Here is a 17,261-nt window from a genome sequence, read left to right as displayed (position 1 = left end):
TTATACATTTCTTCTGGTTGTAAGATGCTCCTTTGTATTCAGGTCCGGCCTCAGAATGATAATATAGCACTTGGGGATGAAGACACAGCCCAGCAGACCAGCACTGGAGGCCAAGATGGAGAAAACCTGCACAGCCACCATGTATTTCCCCTTGGTGCTCAGGTAAGTGGGCAGGAAGGAGACCCAGACATTGCAGAAGACCAGCATGCTGAAGGTGATCAGCTTGGCTTCATTGAAGGCTCCAGGAAGATTCCTGGCCAGAAAAGCCACTGTGAAGCAGATGGCAGCCAGGAAGCCCATGTAGCTGAGGGTGATGTAGAACATGAAAACAGAACCTTCATTGCATTGCAGGATGATCTCTCCAGGCTGGGAATGGAAGTCTGAGTCACAGAATGGGGGAGAAATTCCCAACCAGATGGAGCAGATCATAATTTGGACACTAGAACAAGAAAGGATGATGCAGTTGGCCAAGCTCTTCCCCAACCATCTCTTCACTCGGTTTCCTGGTTTTGTGGCCAGGAAAGCCAACACCACTGTGATGGTTTTGGCCAAGAGAGAAGAAACGGCAACCGAGAAGTTGATGCTGAAAACTGTTTGTCGGAGAAGGCAAGTGGCTTTCCTTGGTTGGCCAATGAAGAGAAAAGGAGACAAGAAGCAAAGCAGGAGGGAAACCAGGAGGATGTAAGAGAGGTCTCGGTTGTTGGCTTTCACAATGGGAGTTTCTAGATGTTTCATGAATATGATTAAAACAAGGCCTGTGGCTAAGAAGAAGAATAGGGCAAAAGAGACCAGAATGATTCCCAGAAGTTCTTCATAGGAAAGGAAGGATATAATTTTGGGGATACAATAAATTCTGTCATGATTTGGATATTTTTCATCTGGACACTTGGTGCATTTTTCTGTATCTGAATAAAACAAAAAAGCAACATTTAAAAAAAATTCTGTACTTTCACTTTTCAAGAAATACCTTCTTGGGACAAAATTTGTTACCTGCAGTATTTTCCAAGAAGCATTTATTAAAATCTCTTCAGAAAGAAGAGATAGTCAGCCTATTGCCCCCAACAATCTGGGTTCTCATTTTACCAACCTTGGAAGGATGGAAATCAGGGTCAACCCTGAACTGGAGAGAATCAAACTGCCAAACTGCTTGCAAAACAAAAACAAAACAAAAACCCAATTAAGCTTCAATCAGCCTTTTAACTTGTATGACAGTGTTTCAGATGAATCCATTTCCACAAGTCTTATCCTTTTCCTTGGTGTCCCTCACCTTCATGAATGGAGATGGTCCCCTCAGGACAAGGAATGCAGTCATAGCAGCAAGCAGGCTCTCCTTCTCGCTTCCGCTTGACAAATCCAGGATGACAACTTTCCACACATTGGGACTGAGGCAGAGACTAAGCAGAAAAACAAGGAACGCGTACAAAAGAAAATATATTGTGACGAAGCATGCATGAAAATGGATGTAGATATTAATATTAGCCAAATAGTTCCTTGGCTTCACTTAGTGAAATATGTAGTGCCTCATTCCAAACTCATTCCAAACAGATTTAGGAGAGATAAATACTGGCAGATAGTTCATTTGTTCACTCCCACACTCTCATAGAAGTGATAGAAAAAAATTGAATGCCACCACTGGTCATAATCTTTAGAAAAAAGAGAAGACACAACAATATTTGACCTACCTTGTTGATCATATTTATCCATGGAAGAGCAATTTCATTAATAATAACTCTCTGTCTTTCTATACTCCCCAGTTTCCTTTTGATCAAATCCCCATCAGGTGAAATCACCATGAATTCGATGTCCATATCTGCAGCTATTTCTCCATTATGGTCCACGTAAAGATTCCAGTGGGAAAGATTGTAGAACTCATTCTTCTCCAGAAAGGGATGGAACTAGAATGGAAACATCCAGGAATTGTAAAAGCAGAAACCTTGGTTTGTTATCCCACCTGGTATTTTCACATATTCCTTTTTTCTTCTAAAGTTCTTTTTTAATGTGCCAATATGCTTAATTAGGACCACAGGTGTTACCACTAAGTTCATAAGCAAATGAGAAAAGTTCAGCAAAATTTGTCAATCGTATATTGAAAAAATTGTATTGAGAAAATGTAATAGACACATTTGATCAATTTATAGGGAGCATTCTACAGCAGGTATCAAATAAATTGTACAACAGCAAAAAGTTCATAAACTCCTTGAAAACAACAGGTTGATTACCAGAAAGCATGCATTTTTGCAAGATGAAAGTTCCCAAGCTAACCTGCTCCCAGGTAGACAAGACAGGAAATATGCAGGGGTGGGATTCTACAGGTTCGCACCTATTCGCTAGAACTGGTTGTTAACATTCTAAGCAGTTCGGAGAAGCAGTTGTTAGAAGAAATTACTGGCCTAATCCTGTAAGGAAGGCAGGAAGGAAACATTCTGGTGTTGCTTAGAGAAACTGCCTCTCTGTTAACCCTTTTTACATTCTTGGCAGGACTAGACTTCCTGTCTCTGGAACTTCTCTGGAGTTTTTTTCCCTCCTTTGATGGTACTTTGCTTTTGTGGAGTGACCATTCAAAGTTACAATGGAACTGAAAAAAGTGACCTATAATCATTTTTTACACTTACAACTATTGCAGCATCCCCACAGTCATGAGTGGCCAGGTGAGGAGATGAGTGCCTCGGTGTGAGTGAGTGAGTAAGAGTTGTTAAGAGTTGTTAACCTAATCTTATGTAGCTTTTTCTCTGGTAATATTACACTACTAACTAGAGCATACAAAACATTTGCTAGACCAATACTCGAATACAGCTCATCAGTCTGGAACCCACATTATGTATCTGATATTAACACAGTTGAGAAAGTCCAGAAATGTTTCACAAGAAGAGTTCTCCACTCCTCTATTCATTGCAGAATACCTTATGCCACCAGACTGGAAATTCTAGACCTAGAAAACCTAGAACTACACCGACTTCAGTCCAATCTAAGTATAGTATATAAATCATACATTGCAATGTCCTATCTGTCAATGAATACTTCAGCTTCAACCATAACAACACAAGAGCAAACAATAGATACAAACTCAACGTTAATCACACCAAACTTGATTGCAGGAAATATGACTTCAGCAACAGAGTGGTCAATGTCTGGAATACTCTACCTGACTCTGTGGTTTCTTCCCCAAACCCCAAAAACTTTAACCTTAGACTTTCTACTATTGACCTCACACCTTTCCTACAATGTCTGTAGGGGGGATGCATAAGCGCACCAACGTGCCAACTGTCCCTATCCTATTGCTTCTTTTATTTTTCTTATATGTATCCATGTATTCATAACTATGTTTTTACTTATACCTATTATCTTAGAAACAATTGACAAACCAAATAAAAAAAATAAAAAAAATTAAATGTTGAACACACCCAGCCAGTCACATTACCACCAACCCACGCCCACCAACTAAGCTACGCCCACAGAACCGGTTGTTTAAAAAATTGAATCCCACCCCTGGAAATATGATCACAGAAACTAATTCAACTTGATTGGAGTACTATTAAGAGAATCTTGTAAGTCTAAAAGTACAAATCTCCCACCAATTCATTTTCCAGCCTGAAAATTTAGGGAGGATCCTTTCTGAGTTTGTTTTGCTGGCTCTTATACAGCTGCAGGATCCCCTACTTTATCTGATCACTTCCTGGGCAGGTTATCTTCTCCCTTTCCTCAAAGTTATTCTTGCATATCATTACAGTTCTTTAATAGCTTATGGGAATGATGATGATATAATTTATTTCAGCAAAATTTCAGTTACAATGGTTAATTCAGTGACCATTTAAAGTTACGTCATTGAAAAAAGTGACTTATAACAAAATTTTCACACTTATGACTATTGCAGCATCCCCTTGTCATGTGACCAAATTTGGATGCACATTATGATGGTTGCAGTGTCCTGGGGTCATGTGATCCCCTTTTGTGATCTTCTGACAAGCAAAGTCAATGGGGAAGCCACTCTCACTTAATAACAACCTTGTTACTAACTTAACAGCTGCAGTGATTCACTTAAAAACTCTGGCAAGAGAGGTCATAAAATGGGGCAAAATTCAGTTAACAATTATCTCACTTAGAAAAAAAATGTTTTCAGTTGTGCTTGTAAGTGGAGGACTTACCTGTATTAGCAAATGGTTTTGTTAGATGATTATTAGGAACCAACTTAAGTCATAGCTGGATAGTATGATAATTAACTGGATAAAAACTCAGATAATTTTTAATCTGTTTAATTTTTCTCATAAAAACTAGGTAGTCATAGATAACAATTAGTCTTTGGTCATCTATTCTTCTATATTGTCTTTGACAGTAAAGTTGGTAAAATATTATTTTGTCAAAGATTTGTACCAATTCTTAGATCTTTTTGATCTTTTCTAAAAATATCAAGTTTCTACCCCACAAAGGTGATTTCCTGATAGAGGTGCATTAGTAAACTCCAGTAGGAAATGATTTTTACAAACCAGGACTATAACACTTTTTACAAAAACTTCAATGTTGCACTGAAAAAGAATGACCAAACTTGATAGGGATATTTTTGAAAATGATATCAAAATAATAAATGATTGCAAACTAAATGTGTGGCGGCAGTGAGGTGCTCATGGAAAGAAAGGAAATGCATCCATAAGAATTTCAACATATGAACATTTAATTGTGGGGGATCCCAACTCAAGTATCAATCCTCCTTGCAGGCACCATGCTTGGAGAAGACATTTCAGAAAACCTGGATCAACTTTAGGGAAGAGGTAATGAAGTCAAGGAAGAGGTCAAAGGAGCTGGTTTTAGCCTTCAGGAAAGACCAGAAGGAGAAGAGGCATGTGGATCTTCAGGAGATGAAAATCAGGTCCCTGGAAGCACCTTTTCTAATAATGTTGTAACTGGAGAGGACAAGGATAGAGCATGCTTTCAAAAACTGAAAGATGTTATACAGAAGCTTACGATCTGTTCACAGTTATGCCAGAGTCTGGAACATGATAAAATGAACTCAGTAATGATATTCTGGCTGAATTAAAGAAAAATTTCTTAAGATGAGGAGCAGTTTCACAGCTTCACAAGTGAACCAGAGAAGTTCAGTCTCCCCTTCACTGTTTGGTTTAATGCAGAGATTGAGCAACTACCAGTCAGATAATATTTAACTGGGATTTCTGTAGAGAAGAGGGTTAGGCTATGATAGCTTGGTGGCAGCTTAGGAATGTAAAATGATGAAGAGCATGAAATAAAGGAATCCTTCAAATAGGGAAAGTCCCCTTTAAATCCTAGAGGAGGAGGAGGAAAAGCAATTAACTTCTGTAGGAGAAGAATACTATTCATAAGAAAAGGTTTCAAGTAATGTTTCAACCAGGGGTGGGATTCTACCGGTTCACACCTATTCTCTAGAACAGGTTGTTAACTTTCTAAGCAGTTTGGAGAATTGGTTGTTAGAAGAATTCTCCTTTTGTTTTTCTGCACTTTACAGGCCCAATCCTGTAAGGAAGGTATTCCTTACATTCTGAAGTTGTTGCTTACAAAAACTACCTCTCCATTAACCCTTATTACATTCTTGGCAGGACTAGACTTCCTGTCTCTGGAGCTTCTCTGGAGTTTTTTTTTTTCCTCCTTTGCTGGTACTTTGCTTGTTGGAGCCCAAAATTGACATATGTGTAGCCATTTTACTTGAAAACCTGATAGCTTGACTTTCTTAAAGGGGAAGGATTGTTTTAAGCTTTCTACACTGCTGTTGGGAGGAAATACTCCCCTGTTGGAGTTAGCACTTTGAAGAAATAATTGAATAATGAAGCAGAGTTGCCAGAAAGAAGCTTTTAATGACAAGGAACCAAGATGAGTGACATTCAGCAAGGCTTCTAGGCTAGCTAGAAAGATTGACATTCAAACGTGAGTTTACATACCCTTTCTGAGTTTTGATGTAAAACTGGTTTTTTGTGAAGTTTAACTCTGTCCTTGGTGACGTTTAATTCTGTGTTTATTGATGGAATAATTTTCCCTGTTCAGCTTTGTTTGGAAAGAAAAAGGTTAATCTCTGTTCCTGAAAAGAAACTGGTTTGAGAAATCTGGCTAGTTCCTGTGTCTATTTGTTCTGATAATTAGTTTAACAAGTAACAGCTACTGTTGTTATTTAATTATTTCTATTGTGTTTGGGGTTTTTTTCCTGCCTTGTGATTTTTTTAATCTGGGGAGGGTTTTTTCCCCCTTCACTGCTTTAGTGGTATCTGGAAATGTCCTTTTGGGGTGTACTTCCAAGAGGCAGGATGCAAGCTTGCAACTGATTTTTTTTACTGCCTTTCTGGGGGGCATGTGATCTTTCCTCAAATCTGGATGATTTCCTTAGGATATCTTGTGAGGTGAGTGAGACCAGCTGGTATCTTTAAATGGTGCAAATGGATCTAAGGATTGCTTCTCCTGGGTGTGCTCTTTCTGGAGAGCTTGTGACCTCACTTTATGAGCAAGAGTTGGCTGCTGATAGTTATCATTGCATTTTAACTATTTTAATTCCTCAAGGTAACTCCGGCTTGCAGGTATTTTTAATTTAATGATTGGTATTTAGGACAGCTTTTTGCAAGCAAATAAGCTTTTTGTATTTTTTTACAGGTAATCCTTGACTTACAACAGTTCATTTAGTGACCATTCAAAGTTACAATGGCACCGAATAAAGTGACTTATGACTCTTTTTCACACTTACAACCATTGCAGCATCCCCACAGTCACGAGAGGCCAGGCGAGGAGAAGCGCCCCTCGATGTGAGTGATGTCGAATTGGCCCTGCCCACCCAGTCACATGTCCACCAAGCCATGCCCACCAACGAAGCCATGCCCACTGAACTGGCTGTTAAAAAATGTGAATCCCACCCCTAGTTTCAACACTTTGTCAGCCAGGAGGTGATCAGAATAGAATTCTTTATTCTTTATTGGCCAGCTGTAATTGGACACACTAGGAATTTGTCTTTGATGCATAAGCTCTCAATGTACATAAAAGCTATAAGTAATAAATCATGATCATAGTTATCATAAAATATATTCATCATAAATCATAAGATACAACACTTAGAGAAAGTCAGAGGATACTAAATAAGCAATCTGTCAGGATTCTGATCAATGCCCTAATTAAATCATGATCCTCAGCCCAAGCTTCTAAGGAAATCCAGTTATTTATTAGGAGCTTCGTGTCAGTACAGACCAAGTCACACCAACTCTGACCTCACTTAATTTGTGCCTTGGCCCTAACTCTGCTTCCCTCTCCCCCCCCAAGGTGTGTCATCAGTCACATTCCCCAATGAAGCAATTTCGTAGGTTGTAGAAGTCACTCCCTCCAGCCACTGTGGATCTCTGTGGAGATGACTTTGATGTTGAAGGCTAGAATGTGCTTTGTTTTGACTGAAATGCAAGTTCCTCCACACAGCTGCGAGACTCGATTCCCCATCCCCCTGCCTATGGCAATTCAAGAACAGGTCAGGAATGCTTCACGAGTTGACACAATCAACATAAATCATACAAGGAAACTAAATAAAACAATACAAATCATAAAGATACAAGCAACAAAGTTATAGTCATAAGTCCACAATTTGAGGGATCTGTAGATATTTTCACTTACCTTTTTAAAAAATCTTGTATTAAATACAACAAATACAATCCTGTACCAAAAAGGACAAATGTAATCACCCAAGTGTGAACTCTGATCTTGTGAAAGAAGTCACATAGGTTGACATATTGTAAACAACAAAGGAACATTTTGCATTAAATTCTGAGCTAACTTTTATTCATAGAACTTGAAATGGACCTCTCTTTCAGTGTGAAGCTCTCTTTCTACTGGAGTAAACAGCTGAAAGTTGCCTTCCGCATTCCAGCATGATTCATGAGCCACTCACATTGGAAAATAGAACTCATCTAAGGCTTATGCCATCTGTTGTTCTCAGGGTCTCCTTCAAATTTATAACAGTAAAACTCTACAGTGCTAACCACAAACCCTACATACAGGAATATCATTAAAAGTGCAATCACCCTTTTAAAATTAGAAGTGTTTACCAACTCTTTGGTAAATTAACCCCCAGGTAACTATATTGGCCAAATCTGTTGGCCTTTTGTAGTACAAGGAGGTTGATATGATTCCCCTCTTTCTCAAATGGATTCTTTTCTCCAAAGAAATTTAGTTTGTTGGATCCTTGTGGGGACCCCATACCTGCCATGGCTGCATCCTTGGAGCCTCCAGTGTCTCTTGAGCCTCCTTCCTTCTCCTCCAAGATCTGGATGAATATGCAGCCTTCAAGATGTGGGCCAAAGTCATAAAGACCATGTAAACAGAGTCACTGTTTTCAACCAATATCCCATTAAAATCATCTTCTATCTCCACTGGAGTTTTTTGGATGCATCTTTTCCGTCCTTTGACAGAAAAAACATGCTTTGGAAAAGAGCACTGAAAATTCTTGTCTTCATACTGGGGGTCTAAAAAGGAAAAGGATTCAAAAGCATCATATTTAGGGCTTACTTTTTGCAGAAATTCAAAGCTCCAAATACTATGGATGTATTTGTGATATCCAAGATGAGTCATTATATAGTATCCCAAAGTTGTGGTGATCCAGATTTTCTCTCTAATGGGTCCTGACAAAATGTCAAGTGTTAGATGAAAAATATGAAATGTGCTTGAAACGATAATGTGTTCTGTGAAGTGAACAAAGACATTGACTTGTTTCCACTGAGAAAAGCTGGAATCCGTGAAGGGTGCTCGATGTGCAGTCATAGAGAATTGTTGTGATATAACAACACAAATTCCATTCCTGATAAGCAAAGGAGGAAAAGTCCTCAGGAAATTCTCTCCTTCCTCAGTGTCTGGAGCAAGGAGACCAATCAAGGTCCACCTGAAATGCAGGAGCACTTGGACAATTGCTGAAAACTGAAACCCTTCTTTGAGGAGCATCCGGTGGAAAAATGGGAATTTATTTTTATCACTCAGGGTCTTTGAAACAACTCTATGACTGATCTGGAAAAGCAGTGAAGAAGACAACTCCAAAATATGAGTTTTTAATAACTCCAACTTTTTGTTTTGATAAACATCTTAGAATAATTTGTTGATTGGCCATTGTTTATAATATTAAATACAGAATATTAAGGAGAATTTATATAAAAATGGAAAATGAGAAACAAATTAACTAAAAGCAATAAAAATGTAAGGTCTTGCCTCTCCAATGTTCCCAAGAAAGCAGGACTCTTGAAACTGCAGTTGTTCCAAAAGGAGCTTTTATTGAAAGGCATGTGATAAGAAGAGATCTAGGCAAGAACTGAATCTTCTCACTTAAAACCAGTTATTGAAAGCAATGCTAACCAAACCCCTCCCACATTACATCATTGCAGGAAAACAGAAACATCATATAGAGATTAGCACAATAATGCAGGAAACAGAAACAGAAACTTCATATACTGATCACTCCATTCCGCCCCTCTTCCTCCCACCAATATGCCAGCATTCCTGTAGAAATATCTAGGACCTGACAAAAAATCAAAATGCAAATCATATTTCTCAATCACCTTTACAATTTAATGCAGTTAAACTCACATGTGCATGATGTTAACTGAAGTATATTCCAATAAAGGGCCATATTATATTTAATTTTGGAAGATTGCTACATTGTTCTCTGCTTGTATATTTCAGATTCTTTGTGCCACCATCTTTTTTACTTTCTTCTTCAATTGTACAAGAAACAGAGATGTAGTTCCTCATATAATTTGTCAGTTATATAAGCTAAGAGGTCTTTTGTTGAAATTTTGTCTGTTCTAACAGACACAGTTTTGGGAGTCTGTAGTTTCCATAGCTTTAATTTCATGCACCAATAATTAATGATGTTAATTGATATTGATTAACATGATGTTGGTTAATTGATGTTGATTAACATCAGACCAATAATCAAGAAGTAAACAATACCCTAATCAAGGAACTGCCAAACAAACTAACAGCCCAACAAAAAACTTTCCAAGACAATTCACACCAGTGCTTATAGAGCAAATCATTAGAAGATAAAACTTGAGAGCATACCTCACACTCCTTACTAGCACTGATGATCTTGCCTAGTTTGGGTAATGAAATGTCTGCAAGAAAAGCTACAAGAGCTACAAGAAACTGTCACTTCAACACCGAGCTACAAATATTCTCCTTCATCAATTTGATCCCATCCATCTATTAATGCAGCCTAGGTCTGCATTGGCTTTTTTGGCAGCTGCAACATACTGATGCCTCATATTTAAGTCAGATAACATATTAAAAGATAATCAGAGTTGGAAGGGACCTTGTAGGTCATCTAGTCCAACCCCCTGTCCAAGCAGGAGACGTTACATCATTTATGACAGATGGGAGTCCAATCTCTTCTTGAAAGTCTCAAGAGATGTTGCTCCCACAACTTCCGAGGGCAACTTCTGTTCCATTGGTTGATTGTTCTCACTGTCAGAAAGTTTCCTCTTATTTCCAGGTTAAATCTCTCCTTGTTCAGTTTCCATCCATTATTCCTTGTCTGGCCTAAAGAAAATAACTTGACCCCTTCCTCTCTGTGGCAGCCCCTCAAATATTGGAAGACTGCTATCATGTCTTCCCTGGTCCTTCTCTTTAATAGACTAACCAAGTCCTGTAACTGTTCATTGTATGTTTTAGCCTCCAATCATCCCCTAATCATCCTGATTGCTCTTCTTTATACTTTTTCTAGAGTCTCAACATCTTTTTTATAATGTGGTGAACAAAACTGGATGCAGTACTCTAGGTGTGGTCTTACTAAGACTTTATAGAGTGATATTAGTACTTTCCTTGATCTTGATTGTATCCCTCTGTTAATACAACTTAGGATTGCATTAGCTTTTTTGGCTGCTGCTGCACACTGCTGGCTCATATTTAGCTGGTTGTCCACTAAGACTCCAAGATCCCTCTCACAGCTATTGCTATTGACCTGGTTTCACCCAGTCTATATGTGTACTTTTGGTTTTTCTTGCCTAAGTGTAGGACTTTATTTTTCTCTACACTGAATTTCATTTTTTTAAATATGGCTCAGTGTTCTGGTCTGTCAAGATTCATCTGGATCTTGAGCCTATCTTCTTGGGTGTTAACTATTCCTGCCAGTTTAGTATCATCTGCAAATTTGGTAAATTCCCCTTCTATTCCCTCATCTAAGTCGTTAATGAAGATATTGAAGAGTACTTGCCCTAAGACAGAATCTTGTGGCACCCCACTGCTTACTTCTCTCCATGTAGACTTAGACCCATTGTCATGGTCCAGTAGGACACTTAGATTTCTCTCACAGTTGCAACTGCTCAGCCAGGTATCAACAATTCTATAACTGTGCATTTAATATTTTTTTGTCTAGGAATAGGACCTTGCTTTTCACACCACTAAATTGCATTTTATTGGATAGGGCCCAGTGCTTGAGTCTGTCAAGATCCTTCTGAATCTTGAGTCCATCTTTCAAAGTGTTAGCAATTTCCCCCAGCTTGGTGTCGTCTGCAAATTTGATGAGTTCCCCTCCTTTCCTCTCTTCTAGATCATTTCTGAAGATGTTGAAGAACACTTGGGGTAGCACACTGCATTCTTTCCTCCATGTAGCTGTAGTTCCATTGTGAACTACATGCTGAGTGTAGTTTTATCAAAGTGCAGAGGCACTTTGCAGTGAGACAGGTGGCAAACAAGTTTAATAAATCAATGAATAAATAAAGCCTTCAGCAAGCAATTATTTGTTATTTGTTGACTGAGCAACTATCAACTCTCCTCAATAGAAACTTAGCATTTATTTTAGATACAATATCTATTTGATCAATGGGTCAATAATTGATTAGGTATTTTATACATTTTTTTATATTTAGAAAATATTATTGCCATCTTCCACCCAACTGGATATAAAAGGTATTATTTATACATGGGGTAAATCAACCTGCCAATAGTGGGACTCACAACATGGGTGGGTTTTTTTTTTGAAAAATTCATTTTGTAGAAAATCATCTCTGTGGGCTTTGTTGCTCTTCAAGCTTTTATGATGAATTTGATTCTAAATACAAAAGGATAAAAATAGTTGACATTTTGGATAATATGCTTGTAATATTTTTAAATAAAGTGATTAATTAATGATAGTAATCACTATGAGGCTGTAAAACAGATATGTTTTATCAACAGTAGATAAGACTGGAATTAACAGAATAACAGAGTTGGAAGAGACCTTCGAGGTCTTCTAGTCTCACTCCCAGCTCAGGCAGGAAACCCTAGCCGATTTCAGACAAATGGTTGTCCTATCTTTTCTTAAGAACATCCACTGTTGGAGTATTAACTTCTGGAGCAAAGTTGTTCCACTGATTAATTGTTCTAACTGTCAGTAAATTTCTCCTTAATTCTAGGTTGCTTTTCTCCTTGATTAGTTTCCATCCAGAATTCCAATATCCCTCTCACAGTTATTACTATTGAGTTTTTTCCGGTGGTGTTTTTGATAGGTTGATCTGGTTTTTTTCCTTTTGTGCAAAAAATAAGTTAAGCAGTTCTGCTTTCTCCCTGTTGCTTGTCAGCTTCTTACCACTTTCTCCTACCAATGGACCAATAATTTCCTTGACTTTTTCTTGTTTTTTACATGTTGAAAAAAGCTTTTGGTTATTGTTGTTGTTATTTTTGAGTTTTTTCACAAGTCTTAATTCATTTTGAGGCTTTCCTCACTTCATCTTTGCACGCTCAGGCTATTTGCTGATATTCTGCCTTAGATATGTGCTCCTCTTTCCAGTTTTTATACTTGTCCTTTTTGTCTTTCAATTTATCAGTTTTTTTATGCAGCCATGCTGGTTTCTTTTGAGAGCTGTTATTTTTCTTCTTCATTGCTATTGTGCTAGACTGGGCTTTTATAATCTCACTTTTCAAAACTTCCCAAGCTGCTTTAGTTGTTTACCCCTTGAAGGTTCTCATTGATGGAATCCTACCCAAAATCTCTCTAAGTTTATTGAAATTAGCTCTGAAATTAGCTCTAATTTGACTTTGTTCTATTGCTTATGTGCTTGCATAATGTTGAATTCCAATATTGCATCCTCATTCCCCCAAGGTTCCTGTTGCTTGAACACCTTTCTATCATTTCATCTCTGACTAGCAAAAAATTCAACTATTTTCTCTGTTTGATGGTACGGCTTATAGTGTGCCATTGTCACAGTGCCACTGTGCCAGTCCCCACCCCCCTTTTATATGCATCTAAGTGCATTCAAGAAGTTTTTATAATTGTTGTGCTCTATTTCTGTAAAGATGTATGTATTTCTCATATATATTACAATTCTGCATACTCTTTTATGTGGTCTGTTTCTTTTAAACAATTTAAATCCCTCAAGCGGTATATTCCATTTGTGGGTTTCATCCCCCCAAGTTTCCCTAATGACAACAATATCATATCTGCCCTCATTTGCTTGAATTTCTAATTCATCCTATTCCTCATACTCTGTGTGTTGTGCATAGACATTTAACACCCTTTTCACTGATTATTTGTTTACTTTCTATATAGCTTGTTTGTGCCTGAGTTCCCCTACTTCCTTGCCACCTGTTTTATTAGTGTACATGATATAGCACACAATATCAAAAGCTTGATTTTCCTTGACAGCAAGGTTGGTATTCTTATGTGGACAAACATCCATGTTACAAGCACTGCTTACTCTATTAGTTTTAGATTGCTGGTGAGAAAAGTGTTCTGTATCAATTAACTCTCTGTCCCCATTTTTTAATTTAAATATTTTGCCAGAGAATAAATGAATTTAATGCCAAGTAATTCAGTCCCTTCCTTGATGGATGCAAAGCATCTCTTTCACAATTATTTCCATGAATATGGCATTTGTTCAGCATTATCATCATTTTTCTAAGATCATGTACAAAATGTCAGCTTTCCACCAGTGGTGTACTCTCTTATTTTATTGAAGACCCCTTGATTGGAGTCAGAGCCTCTCCTCACCTTCACAAGTATGCATCAGAAGCCCCAAAAGCAATAGAGATGCTATCAAGAGAGGCTATGACTCTTTTTATACATGCTCCCAACCTAATGTGTATTCCAGTTTCCAGTTCCTACAATGGATATAGTTTAAAGCAGTTCTTGAACTCCAAAGAGAAGATATGGCTGGCTCTATCATGCACCCACTATCACCCCACTCACTTTATTATAAGGAGAAAAATGCACACAAACCTGTGGGACTTTGTAGGGGCCTACTAATGTTGACATATGGAGGGAATTCTCTCTATCAGCTGCATCAAGAAGAGCCAAAATGTTGTCCTTCCTTCCACAGCTGTAGTTGGGAACATTGGCTTTTCCGGTAGAGAGCATGTCCAGCAAGACTTCTGAAGTGCCAAGTGTATTCAAATAGTTGTCATGGATGTTGTAGCCAAGTGTTAAATTGCACAGGAGCTGGATATTCTTGTTGATCTCTTGAATGGTGAAAATAAAGCGTTCTATTCCTTTGGAAGCGTAAGTTTCACTAGTGTAAAAAAAATGCTTTGGTTAATATAAGCATCATCAACAGCAGTAATGCAATACCTTTCCCTAAATTTCATCCTCTTTATCAACACAAGACTATTGAGTATGAAGCCAATACTGATAAAAAAACCAGAGGCAAATTATATTCACCCATCAAATTTAATAATTATAATTAATTATAATATATATAAGTATTATATATATATATATATATATATATATATATATATATATATATATATATATATATATATATATATATATATATATATGTTTTCTGAGGTTCTTGCGGGTATTTGTATGTGGATCTTTGGTTATTGGGTTTTCTCCGCGTAGATTCAAGTATCTAGGCACGTTTGATGAAGTCTCATTCATCATCTTCAGGCTTGCTTCTTCGGCTCTGTGCTTCTCAGAGTGATGAGAAGAGCCGAAGAAGCAAGCCTGAAGATGATGAATGAGACTTCATCGAAACGTTGTCTAGATACTTTGAATCTTACGCGAGAAAACCCTAATAACAAAGATCCATATATATATATATATATATATATATATATATATATATATATATATATATATATATATATATATATATATGTGTGTAATTATAAAAATATGGAAATAAGTTAGTCAAGGTTAACTACAACAATCAGTACTTTAAACAAAAGTCAGTATTCAAGTCATGCATTCTAGACTGGATGTGGGAAGGAGAATAATGTGGACTTCTTTCAGGTATTTTTTCTGCTCCATCTTTGTATTTGTGTCTCTTCCAGTAAATAAAACAAAAGAGGAAACCCACAGAATTCTGATCTATAAACAAAATTAATCACTTCCTGAAATATAGGAGTAAGCAGGATAAGGAGAAAAGAATGAGAGTGTTAGAATTGCAGATGGAAGGAATATAATTTCATTGCACTGAATAACTTACAAGTAAGATTGACTATAAGGAAGCAGGTTGAAAAACAACATTTCCTGGTTTAGTGTTACTGCACTGGTGACTACACCAATGAGATGGTCTCCTGGCTTGTAGTAGCTCCATGGTCTTTCTCTATCCAGGTGCACCATATTCAGTGGGCACTTCATTCTAAGCTTCCCAGAGACTGTCTGGGACCCCAGTAGCATCAAATGCAGAAGCAGGAGGTCCATAATTCATGGAGCTGAATCAATCGCCTGTTTCCAAAGAAGAGTTAAATGATTTCAAAGCACCGTTTTGTGCATCTATTTTTTTCCCTTTTTTGAAGATGGAAATTACATGAGCTCTTTTCCCATCCTCTGGTAGTACCCCAGTGCTCCAGGATCTTTGAAAGACATAATTCAATGGTTCTGAGATCATGTCTGCCAGTTCCCTCAGAATCTTGGGGTGTAATCCATCTGGTCCTGGTGATTTGAACTTGTTTAGGGTAGACAGGTGCTCACTTCTTTTCTTCCGTATTTTAACTTGCGTTCATGCTCTATTTTGGTTAAGATGTACTTATATCTTATATATATTGCAACTCCACCTCTTCTATTTGGTCTGTTTCTTTTAAATAATTTAAATCCCTCTATCTGTGTATTCAATTTCTGGGTTTTATCCCTCCAAGTTTCTGTAATGGCAACAATATCATATCTGACCTCATTTACCTGAATTTCTAATTCATCCTATTCCTCAAACCCTATGTGTTAGTGTACAGACAATTGAGTCCTTTATAATTGACTGTGTGTATACTTTCTACATAACCATTTTGTGCCTGAGTTCCCCTATTACCTTGCCACCTGTACATGGTATAGCACACACTATCAAAAGCTTGATTTTCCTTGACAGCAAGGTTGATATTCTTACCCACACAAACATCTATGTTACAAGCACTGATTACCCTGTTAGTTTTAGATTGCTGGGAACTAAAGTGTTCTGTATCAATAAACTCTCTATCCCCATTGTTTAGTTTGAACATTTCTCCAGAAAATCTGTGAATTTATTGTTATGTAACTTTCTTTCATATATGCAAATGATCTCTTTCACAATAATTTTTATGAATATGGCATTTGTTCAACAGTATCATCATTTTTCTAAGATCGTGTACAAAATGTGAGCTTTCCATCAGTGCTGCACTTTCTTATTTTATGGAAGACCCTTTGATTGGACACAGAGCCCCTCCTCACCTTCACAAGTATGCATCAGAAGCCCCCAAAGCAATATAAATGCAATCAAGAGAGGATACAACTGTTTTGATACATGGTCCCATCCTATGGTGTATTCCAGTTCCCAGCCATGACACCTACATTGGACATAGTGAAAAGCAGCTTTTGCACTCCATAGAGAAGATACGGTTGAATCTATCCTGTACCCAGTACCATCCCAGTCACCTTACTATATATAGAGAAACAAACATACAAACCTGTGGGACTTTGTAGGGGCCTACTAATGTTGACGTCTGGATGGAAATCTCCCTGTCAGCTGCATCAAGAAGAGCCAAAATGTTATCCTTCTTTCCACAGCTGTAGTTGGGAACGTTGGCTTCTCCAGTAGAGAGCATGTCCAGCAATACTTCTGAAGTGCCAAGTGTGTTCAAATAGTTGTCATGGATGTTGTAGCCGAGTGTGAGATTGCACAAGAGCTGGATATTCTTGCTGATCTCTTGAATGGTGAAAATGAAACATTCTATTCCTTTGTAACCATAAGGTTCACTAGTATAAAACATGCTTTGGTTAATACAAGCATCATCAATGCAATTCCTTTTTTCAAATTTCATCCTCTTTATCAATACATGACTATTGAACTTGAAGCCAATACTGATCGAAAAGAAGAGGCAACTGATGGTCCCCATCAAAT

The 17,261-nt window shown here is 37.6% G+C and overlaps 1 protein-coding gene across 1 annotated transcript; it reads right to left on the bottom strand.

Moving 5' to 3' along the window:
• LOC148128547 (vomeronasal type-2 receptor 26-like) lies at positions 1-15,598 on the bottom strand. The gene is made up of 4 exons (XM_087948839.1): positions 15,381-15,598; positions 14,168-14,456; positions 1,268-1,394; positions 1-905 (listed from the first exon to the last, which is right to left on the bottom strand). The coding sequence occupies exons 1-4, from the start codon at positions 15,596-15,598 to the stop codon at positions 1-3; spliced, it is 1,539 nt and encodes a 512-aa protein (XP_087804965.1).
• Positions 15,599-17,261: the final 1,663 nt, after the last annotated feature.

Source organism: Notechis scutatus, unplaced genomic scaffold, assembly GCF_049901735.1.
Source record: "Notechis scutatus isolate UNSWTSFEM ecotype Mainland unplaced genomic scaffold, rNotScu1.2 NSCUSCF26, whole genome shotgun sequence".
NCBI lineage: Eukaryota > Metazoa > Chordata > Lepidosauria > Squamata > Elapidae > Notechis > Notechis scutatus.
Note: the sequence above shows the minus strand (reverse complement) of the source record. Positions and strands in the feature narration are given on the sequence as shown.